Source organism: Taudactylus pleione, unplaced genomic scaffold, assembly GCF_031769625.1.
Source record: "Taudactylus pleione unplaced genomic scaffold, aTauple2 ptg000571l, whole genome shotgun sequence".
Taxonomy (NCBI): domain Eukaryota; kingdom Metazoa; phylum Chordata; class Amphibia; order Anura; family Myobatrachidae; genus Taudactylus; species Taudactylus pleione.
Window position 1 is genome coordinate 6,273,729 of NW_028284973.1, and position 23,300 is coordinate 6,297,028.

At 44.8% G+C, this 23,300-nt stretch overlaps 1 protein-coding gene across 1 annotated transcript in view; it reads left to right on the top strand.

Annotated features, from left to right (window-relative positions):
- Positions 1-4,192: 4,192 nt before the first annotated feature.
- Positions 4,193-23,300, top strand: part of THSD7A (thrombospondin type 1 domain containing 7A) — a 322,453-nt gene continuing 303,345 nt past the window's right edge. The window contains exon 1 of the mRNA XM_088453107.1: positions 4,193-4,637. Within this exon, the coding sequence (XP_088309233.1) occupies positions 4,505-4,637 (133 nt within the window). The 5' untranslated portion in view covers positions 4,193-4,504. The remainder of the gene's footprint in view (positions 4,638-23,300) is intronic.

Below are 23,300 nucleotides of genomic sequence, written 5' to 3' on the forward strand. Positions count from 1 at the left end.
ACCAATGTCACTGTGTGCCCTGTGCACAGACTGCTATGTAACCTCTCCTTTTCACCCACCTCTCACACCAATGTCACTGTGTGCCCTGTGCAGACTGCTATGTAACCTCTCCTTTTCACCCACCTCTCACACCAATGTCACTGTGTGCCCTGTGCAGACTGCTATGTAACCTCTCCTATTCACCCACCACTCACACCAATGTCACTGTGTGCCCTGTGCACAGACTGCTATGTAGCCCATGCTATTCAAGTGACCGTGGGCCCAAGGCAACTCTCCCCCCACCTCTTGGTGTCACACCTATCTTTTTCGTTGATGATGTCACTAAATTATGTTTTTTTTATATTGATCAGCTTTATTTATAGGTTATTTCAATGATTTTCCACTACACAATGATGCAGTTTTCATGAAAATCGGTCCAGTAGTTTTTGCGCCAACTTGGAACAAATAGACGTACACAGGGGCAGATTGGAACCTTAAAGTGGCCCTGGAAAAAATTCTGAGAGTGGCCTCATTCATGCTAGCAAGCAGTCAACTAGACAGCCATACAACACAGAGAGCATCTTTGTGCCTGCCTCTTGGCCCCCAACCCTCTCCCTGTACAGAGTTACACTGCCATCTCCTGAGCCCCAGATTTTCTATTCTCAGTGCTGCTGCAGGGCACCTGGGCCCAGAGCTGATCCAAGCTACAGCCACCTCCAGCTGCTGCCTGCATACATTGTGATGTCACAATGCAGTTCACAGCCCTATATAAAGAATGCCCAGCTACTGGCAGCCATTTTGTGGTCCTACATTGGTACTCTCTGAGTAGTTCCTGCTTTATTTAGGCGACTTTGGATAACGACTACTGATGTGAACTTTGGATTATATCTTCCAATAAGGTCCTGAACAGCAACATCTTCAAAAAAAGAATCTGAATAACATCTTCAGGTAAGGACTTTATAATACATTTTGGCCTGTCACCCTCACCCCTTCACACACCTCCCTCCATTTTATCTGCAGTTTTTGATTTAGAAACAATGGATAAAGCAAATTGACATTGATATGACATTGCACGACTTAAGATGGATACACACTTATCCATTGCTCCAGGGATCCAAGTCCAGACCAGACTGCTGACAGAATCCTACTGGAGACCTGGACGCAGATTCAACAACCAGTATATGCCTATGCACCTGTCCAATTTATGGCAGATCTCAGGCAGTAGATGCAGAGAATGGAGCTGCTATGGGGCCCAGGATCCTCTGAGTGTTGCTGACACTGATCCAGCCATCTCTGACTCCATCTATCCTAACTAACTGATTTTTTAGTGAATCATAGTCTTCTTATATACCATATTAAATCATAAACAATTAGGATTAATGAGACTATATAAGTTTAAATAATATATATTTTTTCGTTTAGAATGCTTACTATATGCTAATCACCATTCATTTAATCTTGCATGCTAGCTAAGTAGGCAGATTGTAAATGATTTAGTATGGATAAATTGCAAAATAATTTGCAGGGAGGAGTGTGGTGGAAATTTTGCAATGGGGCCCCCATCCCCATGGGTCTTGCTACACCCCTGATCCCAGTGATCACCATACAGTACAGAGAGCATCTCAGTCACCGCCACAAGTTTAGAGACAGCTTGGTTACCACCATAAAGTACAGAGCTCATTCCAGGGACTGCCAGACATTAAATTGAGCATCCTAGTGACAATACAGCGCAAACAGTATCCTAGTTACCACCATACAGCAAAGACTGTATCCCATGATCACCATACAGTACAGAGAGCATCCCAGTGACTGCCATAATGTACAGACAGCATCCATTGAATGTCATAGAGTACATTGAGCATCAAGATGATGCCATACAGTACATTATAATGTACATACAGTAGCACCCAGACTTGTAGCTTCACCTCTTCTGGATGACAAACTCGTGGAACAGCCATAGCCTGTGTCCAGCAAACTGTGTGGAGACCAGCATTGGAGATTACCATATTTGAGTGTCTGTGCACTTGGACCCTCGCTGCCCAATTCCTGTTACATGTTGGACAAAATAAATTACATACATCTACCAGTGAAGCCTACTACCAATCCACCCTGCTGTTTAGGTGTGCATAGTCTACATCAGTAATTGTTTCCTATAGATTAGTAAAATTAGCCAGCAGTTTGGTTTAAGTTATTATATAAGGTATGTTTTCTCATAATTTGCCACTAGTTAAAGTTAGTATTCTGCAGACTAGAGTATGAGAATGCCAAGTTAAGTATCCCTGAGTTAGTTTAATCACAATTGTATTTTGATTGCTGGCAATCTAAATAGTGTGTGTTTCTGTTAGCTTGATAAAGGGATCTTCATATGTGCACTGTATGTTTGGATGATTATGTAATATTTCCCCCACCCCATATATGAGAGATTGAGTCAATTAAATGTTGAGGAGGGGAGGTCTGGTGGCTGGGACCCACTCTGTTAATCCAGCAGAGGTGAATCATACTTACCCAATGGCTGGAAATGCTTGGTGTCCACTACTGGCTAATTCATGCCCGGTGATGAATGAGAAGGTGGTCTCTAGGGGTCTGCAGGCGGGGGAGGAGAAGAGACGATGACCTCTGCTGCAGCGACTTGGAGGGGCAGCAGCAGCCGCCAATCCCATCATCCACAGAATAGATCCACAGGCAGACAGGCAGTCAGAGTGTTTGTGTATGTGACCCTGGCTTTGAGCACTGCCTGTGCTGCTCACCTCACATCCCTACTTTCCAGCACCTGACACTGCCAGCGGGGAGATGAGGGAGTAGTGGATCAGGAGGGGATGGGCTGATTTGCGAAGCACAGCCATTGGTGGCTGGCAGCGCTGTATCTGGATGGCAGTGCGCCCTGTGCAGCACTGCCACCCTTCTCGCTCACTCTCCGCCTCCCTCCTCCCCCTGAGCATTTACCTTTCCTTCCAGGGAGTGGAGGGAGGGCGGGATCCTGCGCTGACGTTCTTCGTGCGCCACGCACCACTGCCGGAGGTCTTTTCCTGCAGACCTCCAGCACCGGGAAGTGTGTGGCTGGTGCTGCTGGAGGATTCTGCCCTGTGCGGAGGCACCGGCCGCTCCACCCTCCCTACGGCCCTGGTGGCTGGTCTCGGGGGAGGGGTCAACAACCATGAACAAATCATGTCGGCTTCAGCTATTAATATGCCATGGCCGACTCCCGTTGGGTGGGTCAGGTCACATATTTGAAAAACAAAAAAAATGTAAAATAAATTTGAATTCAGTGGCCCCAAAACAGTCTGGCCCACTGGGAAAACTTCCTGTGAGGTCTATGGCCGATCCGCCCATTTACAGTACACAACGTTCTTATTGTATTAGATGTAGGGGATAAGTGGCTTTACTTAAATCAAAGTGGCTTGGGAACGCAGGTGTACTTGTGATGATAGTTCTTTTTCCATCTTTTTCCAGTCACAAATTATTGGTTTGAATAAAATGTATTTTAAAAAACAAACAAACCATGTTATATAAAGCCAATTTTACGGATTGGTAAATTATTATAATGTTTGAGAATTTAAATTTTATTATTTTTATTGATAAGACAATACATTTGACATTTGTAGGAAGTTGAAGTATTCCAAAATACCCATATTGAAATGACATAAAGTAATGAGCTATTGTCCTCCTACAAAATCTCAAAACATTTAATAATGTAACAGACGTTTTTTTTGCGCCTATTTGTTTTTCGTTTTACTTTTTAAGAAAAATTTTAATGAAACAAATTTTTTTTTTCATTGCTTATTTATTTAAACATTTTGCTGAGCCCGTTGTTTAATTAGCCGAAGAGCATCTATTTATTTATTTTGCTCTACAAGGGTCTGTACAAAATATAGCTCCGCGCATGAAATAATAACAAGATTTAGTTTGTATTGTGGACACGAGACACCGTTCCACAATGGCGCATTTCTAAAAAACAGTCATTTCAGGCTGAAAGTGTATATAATTATATTAAATGAGTGAACAACGCTGGAATTAGTTATCCTCTGCTGATGACGCCTCTTGTTCCATTGGCAGCTTTGTTTTAGGCGAGGGGCATCTGGGATCTGGAAATCATATGCAAGTGAGGTTTTTTTTGCTTTTTGTTTTTTTTTTATTCCTTCCTCTCTTAGAATTTCCTTCTTTTTTTTTTTTTTCTCCAGCTGGTGTAATTTATTTCCGCAACCTCCCAGACCAAGATAACCTGTTCAGTCAGCTGGAGCCCCCTGCGGACAGCTGTCTCTCTTTTAGCTGATGGAAGCCTGCCACTAGCCAGTGAATGGATCTCTGTGGTGCAGAATTCACAATACAAGCATCAGCAGCAGTAGCATCAGCAGCCCTGTACTCTATTGTTCCATGGTCTTAAATGGTTTCTCCTTGTCGGCTGGCATGCACAATAGCTGGAGAGAGCTCTCCGTTCCTTAGGACTTAAAAAGAAGAGGAAAACAGCGCCTGAAGTGGGTCGTTCATTGTATTCACGCTGCAGTGACATAGCCCCCTTACCGAAGGCATGGATCTGGCAGGGCGATGCTGTGCTTTACCTGGATCGTTCTGTGGAGTGGTTGCCCTTCTCTTGGTTGGTTTATGGAGCGTGGAGTCACAGGGAGAACATGAGAGCAAATCTATTTATTTGTGGAAGACAGGTAAGGCTTTTGTCTATTTTATTCTATGATGTAATTGTACATATATGTTGAGAAGTAACGCTACAGAGGACGCTGCGTGCAGTCGCTGGACTTCATAGCAATGAAAAAAAAAGAGTAAAATAGATATGAACTTTTAATGATAGAAGTGAAATAAATCCCCTCTCCCCATCTTATTTACCTATTAATAGTCTGCCCGTACCCCGCGGCTTATATAAGGTTGTGTTTGGATTGTCCAGCAATCCACGTGACAGCAAAAGGTGCATTGTCCATATGATACCAGGTTATCTGGAGGTGTGCAGTGTGTGATATAGTTGATGTTATTTTTTTCTGTTTCCACATGCATTAGGTATTGTGTCTATATATACCTGTCTTTAGCCTTCTTGTTTGCAATAGACCATGCGGTGAATGTTGCAGGGGATTAAAACTTAACAGCTGACCTGAATTGCTATTCTAGACCGTAGCGAGACGGATTGCATTAGCGGTGACATACATTTGGGAAAATGAAGGTACCCTGACAGTGCAAGGGCTGGTTTTGCAAGGAAGGATAACAGCCAGAGACGCCACTGATTCTACTGCCTCTAGCTCTGCATTGTGCACAGGAGATATGCCAGATTCACAGTAGTAGTGTGACTGTAATTCTGTGACCATTACTGAAGGCTTGATTGGCTCTGCATAACGAGTCAGAGGCTCACAGGGGAACGCAGGGCATAATTGCGGGTAGCCGTGCCACTTAGATACTGGGGTCAAGAGAAAGTGACCAATTGCAAGATTGCTAAACCATGTTGTTGCATGAATTCTGCCCGCTCACTCTGGCTGTGGTATAAATGACAGCCTGTGCCAAATCAAAATGTTGATTTAATTTGCAAATGGTTCCTCATCCTTAATAAATTGGATAACAGAATTAAAAAAAACAAAAAAACAAAAAACAAAACCAGGGTCTTTCCTGAATGCCAGCTTCCCTTGGATCTGTGCCATCAAGACAGATCAATTTACAGTTACACAGATATCCTGAATTTTTTAAGAGCTCCTCTTTGTATCCGGATGCTCAGTGGAGAGATTAAAGGAAATTTAATTTAAACCAAAGACAGCTTTCTGGTCCAACTGATGCCAGGATAAATTGGGGACCTGGACCATCCCTTTGTGTCATCCGGAGGTTGGGGAATAATGAGCATGTGTTTTCACCAGTTTGAATAGAACCTTTAATTATCACTGTTTTGGTACAATGGGAGTATTTGCATAAAGGCTAAACAATTTGTGTGCAAACCAGACAGATCAATAGACAATACAATCCAGAATTATAATGTGCCATTTGAAAGTAACAGATTGATGAAAAAAAAAAAAAAAAATGTTGATATCGAATGATATTTAGCATTAGAGTGAAACGTAAAATTGTCCTTCGTCGGTCGGTGATACGTAAATACATTGGTTAATTGAAGGATTATAAGTGTAAGAATATTTACGTTTCGCCTTAGATCTGCAGTTAAAGCTATTGGCATCAGCCTCCTCTGGTTCTAAGCATGTGAAGTAGCAAACATACTGCAAATCTGCTAAATTGTATTCATCCCTCTAGTGCAGCCAGCACAATGGTAACTTGATCAATTTAGTTTGGGATTTTTAAGGAATTGTTGAAATTCAAAGAATTTTTTTTTTAACTCCATAAGCGCTGAATGCTTGTATTTATACAGTAGTGTTGGAATATACAAAACTCATCCGATGTGTTTGGAAGCTGAGGGTATACAGTGTATGTCACACTGACAGCTAAGCCTCTGTAAATTGGGTTAGCTTTCCATCTCCCTGATAGAACGGCTCATCACCATAATGGAAGGTACTCATTCTCTGATTTGTCTTAACGCGGTTGCCTCAATGGTTCAGGCTGGCTGTATGTCCAGGCGACGTGTCCATGAAATGATATTTCTGAATTATACATCTCTAATAAGCAGAACATTTTTCTTTAAAAAAAATAAATAAATGTACATCTCTAATAAGCAGAACATTTTTCTTTAAAAAAAATAAATAAATGTATGTGGTACTGGTTATAGTAATAGATAATAACAAATATTTATGCAGTGTACTAGAAGTATTATTTTCCATTTTATTAGCATTACATACAGTATATTATATACCTGTTAGGGCCCCTGAGACTTGGGGTGGGCCAAGGTGAGGGCCTTAATCGTGGCATTGCAGGGGGGCATGTTTACTCCACTCCGGCACTACCTGAGCCTCTACAGGAGACCGTGTAAGCCCCCTGCCCCTCTACAGGACAGTGGAAACGGGCAGTTATGGGATGAATCAATATTGCCAAGAGTGCAACCAATCTTTTTACTAAGAACTTGATGCATAGCTGTGGCATCTAGTGGGTTCAACCGTGAGACATTGCGGGCACCGTTATCAGGGTATTTTGGGCTCCATTTGCAGATGTTGTGCCTCTGAAGGGGTGTAGCCAAACCAATTTTGGGAGCATGACTTTCCCTCTTGAGCAGACTAGGGCCACAAGACAGACTCAGGCCCAGGTAGTCTGTACCTGTATGACTTCTCCCTTTGGTGCCTCTTGGTTCCTTATTCAGGTCATGGCATCCTCACAAGGAATTTGTGACATCGCTGAAGCACTGCCAGAATGCAGCCTATCAATTTAGAAGAAACCAGTCAAATAATTGAGACAGTTAGTTCCTCAATGATGATATTGGTTCCTCTGGAGGTAATTTGCAAAGTGTAAGACAGTTGGGGAACAATGCAGTGCTAAATCCTTTTTGGTGGTGACCTGCAACTCAATTAGTCAAGTACAGGGCCTTAGCAAGGCAATAATCTGTTCTGTGCCAGCCCCACCTCCAAACATGTGACATGACAATACGGTGGGGCAGCCAGAACCAGGAAGAAGGATGTTCCGAGCTACTCTGCTGAGGTTCTATAGGCTGCAAATTGCCATTCCAGGCACTCTACAAGCCAAATGCAGGAGCCACGTGGGAAGTGATGGTGGACCCCTCTTGTCACTGCTCCCTGGACAGTAGGGTGGTCCAGCATTGTCAAAAAACAAAGATGCTTGAATCATGCCCCCACATTTTTGTCCATTATAATGTAGTAACTTTTGTATCAAATTTTAGCTTTGTACGTTGTAGTTTAGTGATCGCCCAGAAGTTTACTTTGTGGAAGCTGACACAAATGGAGATTATGCTTTCAAATGTCTTCTAATATGTATTCGGCTCTACTGGAGGCCCAGAAGTTGGCATTTTCAACCACTTTCAGAAAGAATGGAGAAGTATTGATAAAAACGTTTATAGAGCAGTGGATATTGCCCTCTTCCAAGATCCTGTATTAAACAGATTACGGCAGGAAATGTTAGATTTACCAAATGCATTGGATAGACAGCAACCAAGAGACAATTATCGAAAGCTTTTTGCATTTGTCTCTTTTGTTTCTTGGTGGTGGAAATAGCAGTGAAACATTTCGAGCTCCTGGTCCTACTCACCACGCTCGATGGATGGGTAAAAGTATTTACGCTCTGAAAGTATGTCTCTTTCGAAATCAGTTCCAGTTAACATCTAGGGCTGTATTTACTACAATCCGCATATTGGGGGTCATTCAGACCCACTCGCGAGCGGCAGTCCGCTCGCAAGTGGGTCGATGGTCCCCACTGCGCATGCGCACGACGGAGGGCGTGCCAGGGGCGTGCCTGCCAGACGGAGGCATTCCCATGGGAACGCCTACCGTCTGAAGCCGGCCCCACTGACATCACTAGTGCGAAAATACCGTGACTAGTGTGTGGAGGGGATTCGCAGGGACAGATGTCAGTGGGAGTGATGTCAGTGGGAGTGATTTTGGCTCTGATAGAGGCAAAATCACTGCTGGCCTTGCGGTTGAGAAACCCAACCGCAGGCTTTTGCTCGCAGTTCCGATGGTCGCGATGGTCAAGACCATCGCGACCATCATTTTGCACGCTCGTATATGCTGTGGGTGGTGACCCACAGCTATACGAGGGTCCAGGAGGACGCTCCATATTAATGGAGGTGGGCCCTGATTCAGAGCGAGCGCTCTGGTCAGAGCGTCCGGCTCTGAATCAGGGCCATTGAATGCAGATTGTAGTGTGATATTATCGACTGAATTCGCATTGCGAATTCAGGCAATATCACAGGGATTTACTACAAATCCCTTGCAGGGACAGAGCTTGCGATAAAGCTCTGTCCCTGCGAATCCCCTCCACACACTAGTCACGGTATTTTCGCAAAAAATACCGTGACAAAGTGCATGCGCCGACCGGCCGCTGCTGCTACCCCCCGGTGCTAAGCTCCGCCTCCGGTGCTAAGCCCCACCCCCAGCGATCGCGGACTCCCCGCAGCCCCCCTCTCCCTTAATTACACTTACTCGCATGATCCGGGCCTCCGGTAATGTACTCCAAGCTTCCGATCAGGTGATCTACCATACTGCACTGGGACCCGATCACCTGATGACCAGGCTGCAGTGCACTATGGGAGACCAGCTGACCGGATGGGAGACATCACCGGAGGCCCGATCACCGGTCCCTGGAGTCAGGTAAGTAAAAAAAAATGTTGACAATTTTTTTTTCTTTTTTTAACAGTAATCAGCTTGCGGTCTGTTTAGACCACACAGCTGATCACTGGGGCTGGCTCCGGGCTCTGCTCTCCCCGTTAGAGCAGGGCAGGAGTCCAGTAACCGGGGGAGACCCTGGATAACGCCACCTCCAGGTGGCGTTATTATCACAGGGCTTTCCCCGATATTTTTTTACAATTTATTTTTAGTAACTTTGGTCGGATCACATTTCCCATTACAATTATGGGAAATGCGATCTGATTACTAAAAATAAGTGATACTTAGGGGTTGGAGTAGAATTTTACAAATTCTACTCCAATTGCCCTGTAATAACTATAGGTGATACTAAAATAATGTGAAAAGGGTGTGAAAACACCCTTTTTCACTTTATTTTAGTAAAAATAATGTTAATAAATAGAGGCCCTAGAGAGGCAAACAACATGGTGAATTTGGCTTTGTTTGTAAGTCTGGTTTATGTAACATATTGGAATGAAGCTCCATTGGGAATTAGAGCACCATATAATGACATCGAGCTCTTATGTCTCCTAAAAATCTATCCTGATGTAACAATTGGTAAGAAAGCTTACATTGCTTTTACCAGACACCTCTAGTTTCTATCTGAACACTTAGTAGCTTTCTTGACAATGGAGTGTCTACAAAAACCAAAGAAAAAATGGTAACAAATCTGAAACGTCCACAGCTACCCGATTTTCCGCGACGTATTCAACTATATGAGGACGCAGATCTAAATCTAGAAAAGTTCATATCTAGGGCGACTCCTAAATATTGTTTGTTTGGAAAATGTTTTGGTGTACTACCCACTGATGTACTAAGGAATACAAATAACCTTGTGGAGATAGAAAATGTTAATGTTTTATTTTTTGGACCATCCTACAGTTGCACCACTTGCCCTTCCCTATTACGGGATGTAGTTTGGAAGCCGACAGTCTAAATGCCGACCGCCGGCTTCCAGACTTTCTAATCCCGGCGTGGTACTAATGACAGGGGTGGTATTAATGACCGCTGGCTTCCAGACTTTCTAATCCCGGCGTCGTACAAATGACAGGCGGCGAAAACTCGACACCTGTCATTAACCAGACGGCGGAAGACAGACGCCCGGCATGCCGAACTAAGGTAAGCCAGGCGCGGACAGCCTCGCGGCGGGGGTTATGTTTAGGGCTCCTGGGGGGACTTAGGGTTAGGCACCCCGCGGGAGGGTTAATTTTAGGCTAGGGGAAGGGGGTTTAGGGTTAGACACCCCCAGGGGGAGGTTAGGGTTAGGCACCCCCCCGGGGGACTTAGGTTTAGGCAGCGGGGAAGGGGGGGTTAGGTTTAGGCACTTAGAGGGGGATTAGGGTTAGGCACTTGGGGGGGAGGTTAGGGTTAGGCACCCCTAAGGGAGGGTTAGGGTTAGGGGGTAGAATTAGGTTAGCGATACTTACCTTAGGGACGATCATGATTTTCACCCTTGCCGGGCTGCCGCTGTCGGGATCTGAATCGCCGGCTATGCTTCCGGCGGTAATACCTACTACATCCCCTATTACAGCCTTAGGGGTTGGTGCTCTGATCTGACTGAGGCCAGGTCTCATCCTGTATTTTATAAAGGGAGACGTTTTGCACCATTCAGATCCTGCTTGATTAGGCACAATTTGCTCAATATGAAAAAAAAATCAAACACAAATGTGCTACATGTAATAGCGATGCGGTGTCACCTCAAGCTCATGAATAATTTCAGCCACACATGAGGCTTACACTGAGCAGTAGTGTAGTAAGACAAGAAAAATGCAAGATTTTATTTAATAAAAGGGATTACATTTGCGGTGCACCTCTCCAGGTTCCCTGACCTCCTTACATAACCAAGGTGCACCTCTAGCTGTCTGAGATGTTTATCTGCAACACAGAGTAGGCGGGTACCTTAAAGTGCGCTGGGCGGGGCTTCTCAGTGGACCAATTCAAAACCTGTGCATTTCCACTGCAAGAAAACGTGGGTCAACAAATCAAAACACCTCGTTCTGTTCTGTATACTCAGTATAATGAGTATAGCGAAATAAAACAAATACAGAATTCAAGATTGTTAAATATTGTCCTTCATTAAATCTTTCCTTTCCATGATTTCATTTAGGCCATTTTTTTTAGATATAAACATTCACTATTCCACAGATTCACAGACTGGCACGCCCCTGTTTCGCAGATCGCTGGATAACATAAAAACCTACTTCTGTACATAACTATATGCAGACAAAAAAAACACTGCCGAGCGCAAGAAGCTATGTAACAGTGTATGTATATATAAAATCGCTTCTACCAACATTTTTATTATGTGAGGTGTTGTATTGCTTTGCATGGGGGTCCTGTCGCGGGAGTGGCCCACGTGACCAGCAGCACTATACAGACTGGGGACAGTAGTGCCAAAACCAACCTCTCACACCAATATCACTGTGTGCCCTGTGCACAGACTGCTATGTAATCTCTCCTATTCACCCACCACTCACACCAATGTCACTGTGTGCCCTGTGCACAGACTGCTATGTAACCTCTCCTATTCACCCACCTCTCACACCAATGTCACTGTGTGCCCTGTGCACAGACTGCTATGTAACCTCTCCTATTCACCCACCTCTCACACCAATGTCACTGTGTGCCCTGTGCACATACTGCTATGTAACCTCTCCTATTCACCCACCTCTCACACCAATGTCACTGTGTGTCTTGTGCACAGACTGCTATGTAGCCTCTCCTATTCACCCACCACTCACACAGTGTCACTGTGTGCCCTGTGCACAGACTGCTATGTAACCTATCCTATTCACCCACCTCCCACACCAATGTCACTGTGTGCCCTGTGCACAGAATGCTATGTAACCTCTCCTATTCACCCACCACTCACACCAATGTCACTGTGTGCCCTGTGCACAGGCTCCTAGGTAACCTCTCCTATTCACCCACCACTCACATCAATGTCACTGTGTGCCCTGTGCGCAGACTGCTATGTAACCTATCCTATTCACCCACCTCCCACACCAATGTCACTGTGTGCCCTATGCACAGACTGCTATGTAACCTCTCCTATTCACCTACCTCTCACACCAATGTCACTGTGTGCCCTGTGCACAGACTGCTATGTAACCTATCCTATTCACCCACCTCCCACACCAATGTCACTGTGTGCCCTATGCACAGACTGCTATGTAACCTCACCTATTCACCCACCACTCACACCAATATCACTGTGTGCCCTGTGCACAGACTGCTATGTAACCTCTCCTATTCACCCACCTCTCACACCAATGTCACTGTGTGCCCTATGCACAGACTGCTATGTAACCTCTCCTATTCACCCACCACTCACACCAATGTCACTGTGTGCCCTATGCACAGACTGCTATGTAACCTCTCCTATTCACCCACCACTCACACCAATGTCACTGTGTGCCCTGTGCACAGACTGCTATGTAACCTATCCTATTCACCCACCTCCCACACCAATGTCACTGTGTGCCCTATGCACAGACTGCTATGTAACCTCTCCTATTCACCCACCACTCACACCAATGTCACTGTGTGCCCTGTGCACAGACTGCTATGTAACCTCTCCTATTCACCCACCTCTCACACCAATGTCACTGTGTGCCCTATGCACAGACTGCTATGTAACCTCTCCTATTCACCCACCACTCACACCAATGTCACTGTGTGCCCTGTGCACAGACTGCTATGTAACCTCTCCTATTCATCCACCTCTCACACCAATGTCACTGTGTGCCCTGTGCACAGGCTGCTATGTAGCCTATCCCAATCATGCCTACGCTCCCAAAAGTCGCGGGAGGCTCCCGTTTTTTTGGGTAACCCCCAGGCACTCCCAGCAGTGTAGGCACTTCTGCCGCATCATGCCCACTTCCTAGTGAAGTGGGCTGAACGGCGAGAAACTTACCTGAAATCCGCTGTCCGTCGTTAGGGGGCGGGGCTTATTGACGCAAATTGTCCGACTCCGCCCCATCACTTCCCGACCGCTGCCTCTCCCCAGGCTTCTCCCAGGGAGGGCAGATTAAAAGTCGGCATGTATGGCCTATCCTATCAAAGTGTACACGGAGCCAAAGCACCTCTCCCCCCAACCCTTACCAGCTGCGTGCAGGGTACCACACCTAGCTCTTGCATTGATGATGTCAATAAATTCTGGTTTTGTTACTGCTTAGCTTTAACTTGACTGATCGAGATGAAATTAAGTGCAGGTTATTTGTAGGAGTTTTCACTAATAAATAATGCTGTTTCCATGAAAATCGGTTCAGTAGTTTGTGCGCCAACTTGGATCAAACAAACAGACACAACGTTCTTATTATATTAGCATATACTGATATATATATATATAACATACATACATACATACATAAAAGGGTTTCTGTTATAAATTTAGGAGCCAAACAGAAGAATGAGGGGATTTCTCATTATACGATTTGTGCATCAAACCCATAAGACCCTCCGTTTGGAAGGAAAGAGAAAAAATGGGATTTGTCTACAAAACGGGGACAATTATCGGGACCTGCACTATTGTTGTGTCAGTCAGTATTACTCCATGTATCAGCCACTTTCACCACTTCTCAGCTTCAATCTAATCATTCCCCCATCCATCTAGTGGACTCATTGTTCACCCAGCTTGTGCTATTCACACTTCCCAAATCTGATTGACCTTTGCCAGCACCTACTGTCGATATTGTTGTAGCTCCGTTCAGCGCAGGGTGTTGTTCCTGTAGTTTATGTTACAGTGCTTTTTCTATTTCAGTATTTTATATGATTGGACAGTTTTAATGATAATAAGAATTCAGTGATTCCCTCAATTGTGGTTATTGTGGTCAATAAAATTATTCATTTATCACATTTTGAAAAGAGATAAATTACACTGTACAAAAAATTAATACTTTTAATTTGTTTCCTTTCTAAAAATAGTCATACATTACTAATTTGAGGTCAAGAAAAACTAAAATGATTTCAGAATGTTTTTACTAGCTCTATTTTTTGAGCTACACTACTTGCACTATACTGTATGTACATTAGTAATATGGTCATAGTGAAAAGCTATTTTAAAATAATCTGATATTTTCTTGATAGAAAATAAATAACAGTTGTTTTAATTGAATCAATCACAAATAAGAACACAAAACGAAACAAACATACAGCATATGAACCAAACATACAGCATAGGAAACAAACATACAGCATATGAACCAAACATACAGCATAGGAAACAAACATACAGCATACGAAACAAACATACAGCATAGGAAAGTACTATGTAATATAGTGTCCTATTCATGGAGGTGCTTTCTCTTTGCTTGTCGCTTGTGCTCCTCTTCTGGGGCATCTCTTGTCACTGTCCAACAGTAGTGATCACCTACCCTGATATCTTTGTTCCATTGCTGAAATGTCTAGGTGGAATCGCTCACTATGCTTGTCACTGAGTGCACCACAGTTACCTTGTGTGGGTAATCCCGTGAATCGCATATATTTGAATAGGGGAGGGGGCAAATAACTGATTCATTTAATTGGTTCATTAAACACTGGCTGTGTCGCTAATCCGCCGCTGTGCACATTAAGATGCACTATTGGTCGCACCATGGAACATTGCACCGAGGGAGGCTATCAGGGGGAGACTGCTGGGACTGGAGTCCCGGGCCCGGACACTCTAGGGGCCCGTCCACTCCTACTCCCGCTGCTGCCGCCGTACAAACGCAGGGACACCCTCCCACTCCACATCCTCACAAAGCCGCGGGCAGACACTTGCCCCTACTACAATTATCTTATGAATGACAGGCCCGGCCGTGGAACCGCTCCTACCTGCATGACGCCCACTACTACCCCAGCTGCCGCTGCCGAATAGAAGACACTCCTGGATCACTTCACATCCAGCCGCCCTCCCGCTCCGCCGCACAATAAAGTTTTCCTTGTTAGCCGGCGCGACATGACATCATAACGTCATGCCGCACCACTGAATGAAAGAGGAGCCACGGTTTGTGCGGACTGAGAAGCAGCAAGAACTGGAGAAGACTGAGGAAACTAAAGTAAGTGTCTGGGGTGTTTGGGGGCCGGGGTTGGGGGAGGGGGCCCTGCCTATTTTGGAAATCCCGGGCCTCATAATTTCTAATGGCAGTCCTGATTGCACCAGCCCTTTTTGAGGTGCAGATTATGCATCTGAAAATGGCAGCCGGTGTCAATGCAATGGCGGCAAAAGACGCCGTCGCTGTGTAGCTGAAATAGTAGCAATCTCCCTGACTCTCTGAGAGTCTAGCAATCTCCCTGACTGTATCTTACCCCCATTATGTAGCTGCTGTTTATTACAAAAACAGAGATCTATACATTCAAATGGATCATTAGTATCATTTCCCTGTCCATAAAGCTCAATGGGGCAGATGTACTAAGCTCTGGAAAGTGATAAAGTGCAGAGGGATGATAAACGACCAGTCACTCAGCTCCCAACTGTCATGTCACAGGCTGTGTTTGAAAAATGACAGTTGGGAGCTGAGTGTCTGGTCGTTTATCATCACTCTGCACTTTATCACTTTCCAGAGCTTAGTACATCTGCCGCAATGATCCCTATGGCTACATGCATTTTCTGAATAGTATCAGTGTGTATTCATCAACAAATACAGTAGATCTTACTATTTTGTGGCTCGTTTACATTTGGATGTAAGGCAGTTTTATGACACACCCTCAGATGTAGAAGTACACGCCCACTTTACCGCCGCGCTCATAGGTGCTGCGTTCACAATCTACCTGAAATACTTATTCAAAAGTAGGCAAGAATTACTAAAATATAATAAAGTGTGGATTTCCGCAAAGGAACCAGGATATAATGGCTTCCTTCCCAGTGAATACAACTAAAATATTAATGACCCCAGGGGTGTGACTGGCAGTCACTTTGACACAGATTGAAAGAAATGTTTTGGCTGGGGGGCATTGATTCGCACCTACTAACCACTCTGGAGGCCCCCACTATGTACGTCAGTGAAGGCTTGAGGCAAACACATGCACCATAGAGTCCCATGTTTAGTTCACGGTGTAGCTGGATCACAGTGTAACTGGGTGTCCAAATGCTGCTCCATTATGCATACAGCGGCCCCTTCATTTGCTCAGAAGAGCAAGGGGAGGGACTCTGGAGCTGATGGTCACACATCAGTGTCCCTCACTCAGGGACACTGAGACTTTAGATGGGCCCTTGTCCTTGTCACTAATTGCTGGAGAATTAATAGGCTGCCTCTCGCCTTAGTGATGTCACTAATTCCTGGTGAATTAATAAGCTACCTCAGTGATGTCACTAATTCCTGGTGAATTGATAGGCTGCCTCACGCCTCAGTGATGTCACTAATTCCGGGGGAATCGATAGGCTGACTCATGTCTCAGTGATGTCACTAAATTATGATGAATTGATTGGCTGCTTCACACCTCAATGATGTTACTAATTCCTGGTGAATTGATAGGCTGCTTCACACCTCAGTGATGTCACTATGGCCCTGATTCAGAACCGGACGCTCTGAATCAGGGCCGGCCTTCTTGTTTTTTAGAGCGGCCTCCTGGCCGCTCGCATAGCTGTGGGTGACCACCCACAACTATAGCGAGCGGCGAGGAAGATGGTCGCGATGGTCAAGACCATCGCGACCATCGGGCTAGCGACGAGACCCTTGTGGTAGGGTCTCGTTGCCGCAAGCCCTAGAGAGATTTCGGCTCTCACAGAGCCAAAATCTCTCCCACTGACATCACTCATGATGTCAGTGGGGCCGCCCCCAAACGGAGGCGTTCACATGGGAACGCCTCCGTTTGGGCAGCCACTCCCCTGGCCCGCCCACCAAAGGGGGCGTGCTGTCACTCAACATTGACAGCACGCCCACTTTGGTACGAGACCCGGAGCGACGGTTTGCCCGTCGCTATCCGGGTCTCGCGCATGACGGAGCCGTCGTGCGCATGCGGACTGGGCCACCATCGACCCGCTTGCGAGCGCATAGCGCTCGCGAGCAGGTCTGAATCAGGCCCTAAGTCCTGGTGAATTGATAGGCTGCCTCATGTCTCAGTGATGTTAATTACTCCTGGTGTACCAATAGGATGCCTCATGCCTCAGAGAAGAGTAGCCAAGAGAGTTGTGGAATAGGTTATATATTAAATGGGGCATCCTACAGTTCACCCTATGCACCCCCATATTATTTTCAACCGTTGTGGAACCATCAGCCCTCCAGCTCATTGTTGTTTTTTTTTATTTTTTGGGGAATTTATTATTGTACCTTTATAATTTAGTGATTTTGTAACATAACATACATTGAAAGGTTTTGTGTGGGTTTTTGCCTGATATAAAGTAGTGATTACTATATATATTGGTCAGTGTGTACAGGGATTTATTCCGAGTCCAAGTGTTTTGAACCTGACAATGGAGTGTTCATTTCATACAGTATATGTCCTGATTGTGACCACGTCTCCTTGCATACACTCAGACTGGTATAGGATCACATTGTTCTCTAATAAGAGAGTGCATCTGGGCCATAAAGCCATTTATCACTGTCTAGTACTTGCTCTGGGGGATGACACAGGCCCACTCCAGCTCTGTGCATCTGTTACTGGGAGCAGTGCTCTTTGTCCTTCTATAACTTCAAGGGTCAACATAGAACTCTTTGTGTATCATCCCCAAAGATTTGTCTGTGTTACTGCAGGTCAGCACAAATACATTTCATTAACTGACTATCGATCTTCGCGCACAGCATAAACAGTTGATTTTTGAAATTCTACAGGCTACAGACATTGCATTTTGTGAACAGGACATTACTGTCTGCATTATAATAGCGAGGAATGGGTTCAGACCATGGGCGTAGCTAAAATGGGTGCAGGGGGTGGCATTGCTATTGGGCGATTGGATGCTACGGACCCAACTCATTTACTTGTCTGCTAAGTTCTCGAAATTGCCTGCTAAGAAATTGGTTCCAGCCCATTGCCCAGGCCTGGAAAGGGGCACTCGTCCTCCGTAACACTCCGCACCGATATGATCCATCTCCCACTGTTTAGCAGCAGCTCACTAGGGCGCACTCAGAAAACAATCATGACACGCCTACATTTTTGTAGCCACCCCCCCAGTTACCTTCTCCAAACACTGACATCCCCCCCCCCAGTTACCTCCCCCAAACACTCACATTGCCAATAAATCCTCACTATGTCCGCCATCTCTAATTCATTGCTGCATGCGTGGGAAATGGTTACTCAGGTGTTGGTGTGGAAGGTAGATGGGGATGGTGGGTGGGGTGCAGCTAAGTACTGTAGGAGTACCCTACCTCTACTGTGGTAAATACTGATAAAAGATGTACACAGCGCTCCCCTGTGTTGGTGGGTGTGGTGTAGTGTATGTGGGGTGGGTGGAAGAGACTAGGTTGGAGGGTAATGAGGATAGGATGGAGGTCAGTGTGGTGGAGTAGGGCGTTGATCTTGGGTATCAGCAGCATTGTACCTGGGTGTGTGTTATGATATTTGGAGTGTGGGTTAGTGGTATTGTGCAAGTACACAGGACCTTACTCAGAGGCGGCCGTACGGTCTACGACCGCATGGCCGTCTCGATGTTTTGCCAGTGCGCATGCGCACGAGGGAGCCGGCTCCCTCGTGCGCATGCGTGAGACCTGCTACGACCGACAGCGCCGGTCGTAGCGGGTCTCTTTCCAAAGGGGGCGAGCTGTCAATGTTGATTGACAGCTCGCCCCGTTTGGAAGGTGGGCCTGGGGTGTGGCGTTCCCATGGGAAAAAAAAATCGCTCCACTGCGTCCGACATTGCATCCACCACTGAATCATGCCCTTCGAGACACAAAACTATGCTCTTTCTATATGAATTACTGTGCATTTCTGATGGCTTTATTGTTACACAAAAACTTGGGGACGATTTACAGGAACAATTACATCTAAAAAATAAAGCCTTTAAAATAGAATTTTATGTAAAATAATGATGATCAGACCCCATGGCCCCGAAAATGCTTAAACTCATCTGCGTTTCAGCTTCCTTTACAGCCTGCAGAAAATCATATAAATGATTTACAGTACGTAGTGTTATTGTCCATATGACGATTGCTGGAGCAAATCCGCGATGCAGTCAGGAGGCCGACGGTCGAAATGCCGACTGCCGGCTTCCCGACTGTCTAATCTCGGCAGGGGTCTAATAGCAGGCGTCGAAATCCCGACGCCTGTCATTTTACCTACACCGAGAGCCCGATGCCCGGCATACCGAACGAAGGTAAGTCACGCGGCAGACAAGGACAGCCGTGGGGGGGGAGGGATAGGTTAGGGGCTCCCGGGGGCACCTAGAGTGAGGGGCCCCACCCCAGGAGGGTTAGGGTTAGACACCCCGGGGGAAAGTTAGAGTTAGGCACCCCTCTGGTATTGTAGGTTTAGGCTTCGGGGAAGGGGGGTTAGGGTTAGGCACTTGGGGGGGAGGTTATGGTTAGGCACCCCTAAGAGAGAGTTAGGGGGGGGAGGTTAAGGTTAGTAATAGTTAAAATACTTACCTGTCGGGATCTTCACTGCCGGTCTTCCGCCGTCGGGATTTGAACTTTCGTCCGGCGGTATTTCATACCGATCCCAGCAATTCCACTGGATGGAATGTTTTGGTTGGGGATGGGACATAATTTCAACTTGTCCTATATTAACAAAACAAACAACAAAAACAGAGAAGATGATTCAACACATATTGTAACATTATTGCACAGGAAGTTGTACAGATAAACAAAAGCAATCTTTGAACTGTACACATGCATAAAAGAAGCAATTGTCAGTTTTATGTATGACATATATTTTAATATTACACTTGTAATCTGCAATATATTATGCTGGAGACATTATTCTATTTATATAAAGTATTTAGCGTGCTACAGTCATTCTCTGAGTTAGTTTTTATTTCTGTCTTCCAGTATTTCTGATCTCTTGTGCCCCTTTATCCGCTCTATTTATATAAATGAAATTGAACTTTTGTAACCTGACTCTTTATGGCTCTTGGACAGTAATTTACAGATATTGCGCCCTATGCTCTAGAGCCAACCTATGACTGGTTTTTATTACATCCAGGGACATGGCGTGACATTAGGGCTACAGTGATTGGTGAGCCCATATTCATAACTTATGGCTGCGGACAGCGGCTTTTTGTGTCTTGAAGTTCATGAACTGACGAAAGCATCTTATTGTGGTACAATGACAGAGGCTTCCCTGCTTGAGGATGAAAAAGAACTTATTTCTGAGTTCTGTGGATCTTTGATACATTGTAACCAATAGATTCCAAACATTCCGTACAGTCTAATTACGTTTCTATGTACAATAATCACCTTGAGTACCTTTAAATAAAGCACTACCCAAAACAAATTGTCTATAAAGCTTCCAAACTAGCTTTCAATATTTCGCCAAAATACACTTTAATGGGGATTGTATTATTTTTGTGTAATTTTTTTGTGTGTGTTTTAAATTGGGATGGGATTTTGACTGTTTGCTCTCCGATTGTATCTGTTATAGAAGTTATACTTTGTATATTGGATGTATCCCCATTAGTCCTACACGGGGGCTAGGTGCTATTAAGAATCAGGGCATGCAGTATGGGAGGGGATTTGCTTGCCTGGCCAGATCAATGTTAAATAACAGATGCAATTAGGCTGAATAAACCCTTCATTCCCTAGATAATTCAGCGATGGCCCTAATTCAATACCTAGACCAGCACTGCTATTATTAAGAATGAAATAAATAAAATAAGAAGGACACATTGGCTCACCTGTGATTTATATACCCAGACGATGATTATTATTAGGGCAAAGCAGCAGCATACATTAATAGTGGCTAGCCCCAGGCTGGTCAGGATGTCTCAATGGTTTTTAGAGGAAGATGATAAAACAATGACACTCTTCACTTGCAGAAGCAGTCATCTAATGCTGATATGTGCTACGGTCCCTATAGACTTCTATGCACTATTTGAGTCTGGATAATGATGAACTCTAGGAGGGGGGACCCCACTGTTTTCTACAGAAGACACTACACAAAGGTTTTGGATTTTTAAACAGAGTTGTACCCAGCCATCCATTGCTCGGCTATTTTATTCTTATATTTAGTATTTTGTTGTGATGCATCTAATCTGACCAAACTTCTGCAATGACAGCCGATTGAAATATGCAGCTTATAATATCAATCTAACCTAATAGTACATAAGAGTGGGTATATAATACTAAGAGCTATATTTGTATTACTGTACATCATTTTACACAACATTTGTAGTGAATTGATAACAGGGTGAAAATGACATTTTTATGAGGATTCATTTGTCTCAATTATATAAGAATGAATGAAGTACTGTAGCTCCCTGACTGCAGTTTTCCCTTATTTGACTTTCAGATTTCTTCCTAAAGTAGAACGCACATAAGCTATGCAAGGTTTATTAATGTGGGTTTATTATCATTTCTGGAACAGTTGTACAAAAGATGATCAAGTACGCGGACCTGATTCAGATATGGAAATAGAGTATGGCCGTGTATACATCAGAACGATGCCAAAATGACGCGATCAGGGGCGCCGAGAGGGGGGGAGCGGGTACAGATTACCGGGGCCCGGGCTTCCTGAGGGGCCCGAGTCCGGCACCGCACCCCCCTCCCTCACAGCAGCCCAGCACACAGCGTGTGCTGAGCTACAGTGGAGATCGCTCGAGGCTATTGAGCAGCAGCCACAGCAGTCTCCTATGCCTGTGGGGGGGAGCGATCACACTGATCGTGCCCCCCCCTGGTTTTGAGCAGGGCTGAAGGGGCCCAGAGCGCCCCCCTCCCCAGCGGAAGCGGCTCTGCTAATCTTTTTCTTTTTTTTTGGGAAGGGGGCGTGGCCACACCTCCCGCGATTAGACCACGCCCCCTATTAACCAGGCCCCTCGCGGCTCTCAGCCGGCCTGGACGCGATAGTCGTTCCAAATTCCCTTTTATCCCAGAGCAAACAATGTTGAGCATACATACTGTGCAATCCTTCAAGCGACGGAGCGATTTAACGTGTCGTTGGATCGTACACAATTTATCGTTGCTCCTGTACACACCAGTACAACCATCTATAAGATCACTGGCAAGAGGTGACGTCTTCAGAGGCCAAATCGGAAGGTACTGTTGCCTAGTCGTCCTTTGGCCGTACACACTACATGATGTGCGCCACCTTGTTCATGATTTCTCAGCACAATAAGACGCAGTTGAAGGTAAAAAGTTGCGCAAAAAGAAGCTTGGCGCTACCAAGTGACGCCATGGCATGGCGACTAGAAGGGCTGTTTAATGCATAAGGTGTATGAGGATACATCTGTATCTATTGATTTTTTGTCTATCTAGCTCATAACAATTATTGTTATTGGCTTTTATTAATATGGCACCACAAAGGCCCTACATGGCTGTACAACAAAGTTATTATATCATAGATATAGATAATTAGATATATGTCTTTATTTATCTCTTTGCACAGGGGTGTAACTAGGTATTTGAAGGTTCTATAGTAAAAGTCTGTAAGGACCCCTATGTACCTATAATGGTGAAAAATGTATATAACACATGTAACTGTGACAAGGAAGTTGGGCTCCTCTCAGCTCTGGGCCCCATAGCAGCTGCACCCCTTGTACCTATGGTAGTTGCGCCCATGTCTTTGTAGGTATATCTATATATGTGTAGATATGTATATTTATTTATAACTTACCATTGTTATTGCAAAAAATAATAACTTCCTTACATGTATGTCAGACTTATTATATATTAACATAACTGAATTTATATATATATATATGCTGTATATATAAAATGTGTGTGTGTGTAAAGTCTGTGTCTTGTAGAACAAAGTTTATGTAGGAGCTACTGACCATATAACAGTATGTTTTGTTTTCCTCTGTTGCAAAGTGATGTTAGTCGTTTTAATTTTTCCCCTTGGCAAGAATTGCTTAGTGCATCTGCCTATTAGTGTCAATTAATTGGTGGAAACCAAAATATATGAGGGAGTGATGATCCCAAGGAAGCCATTAGGCTGTGCGAGGCAAACTTTGATTGAGGCGTCATCCAGCAGAACAATCACTAAAGAGCTCAAACTGAATTTTCCACCGCACAGTGGTTACTGCAGCCATGTAGCGGA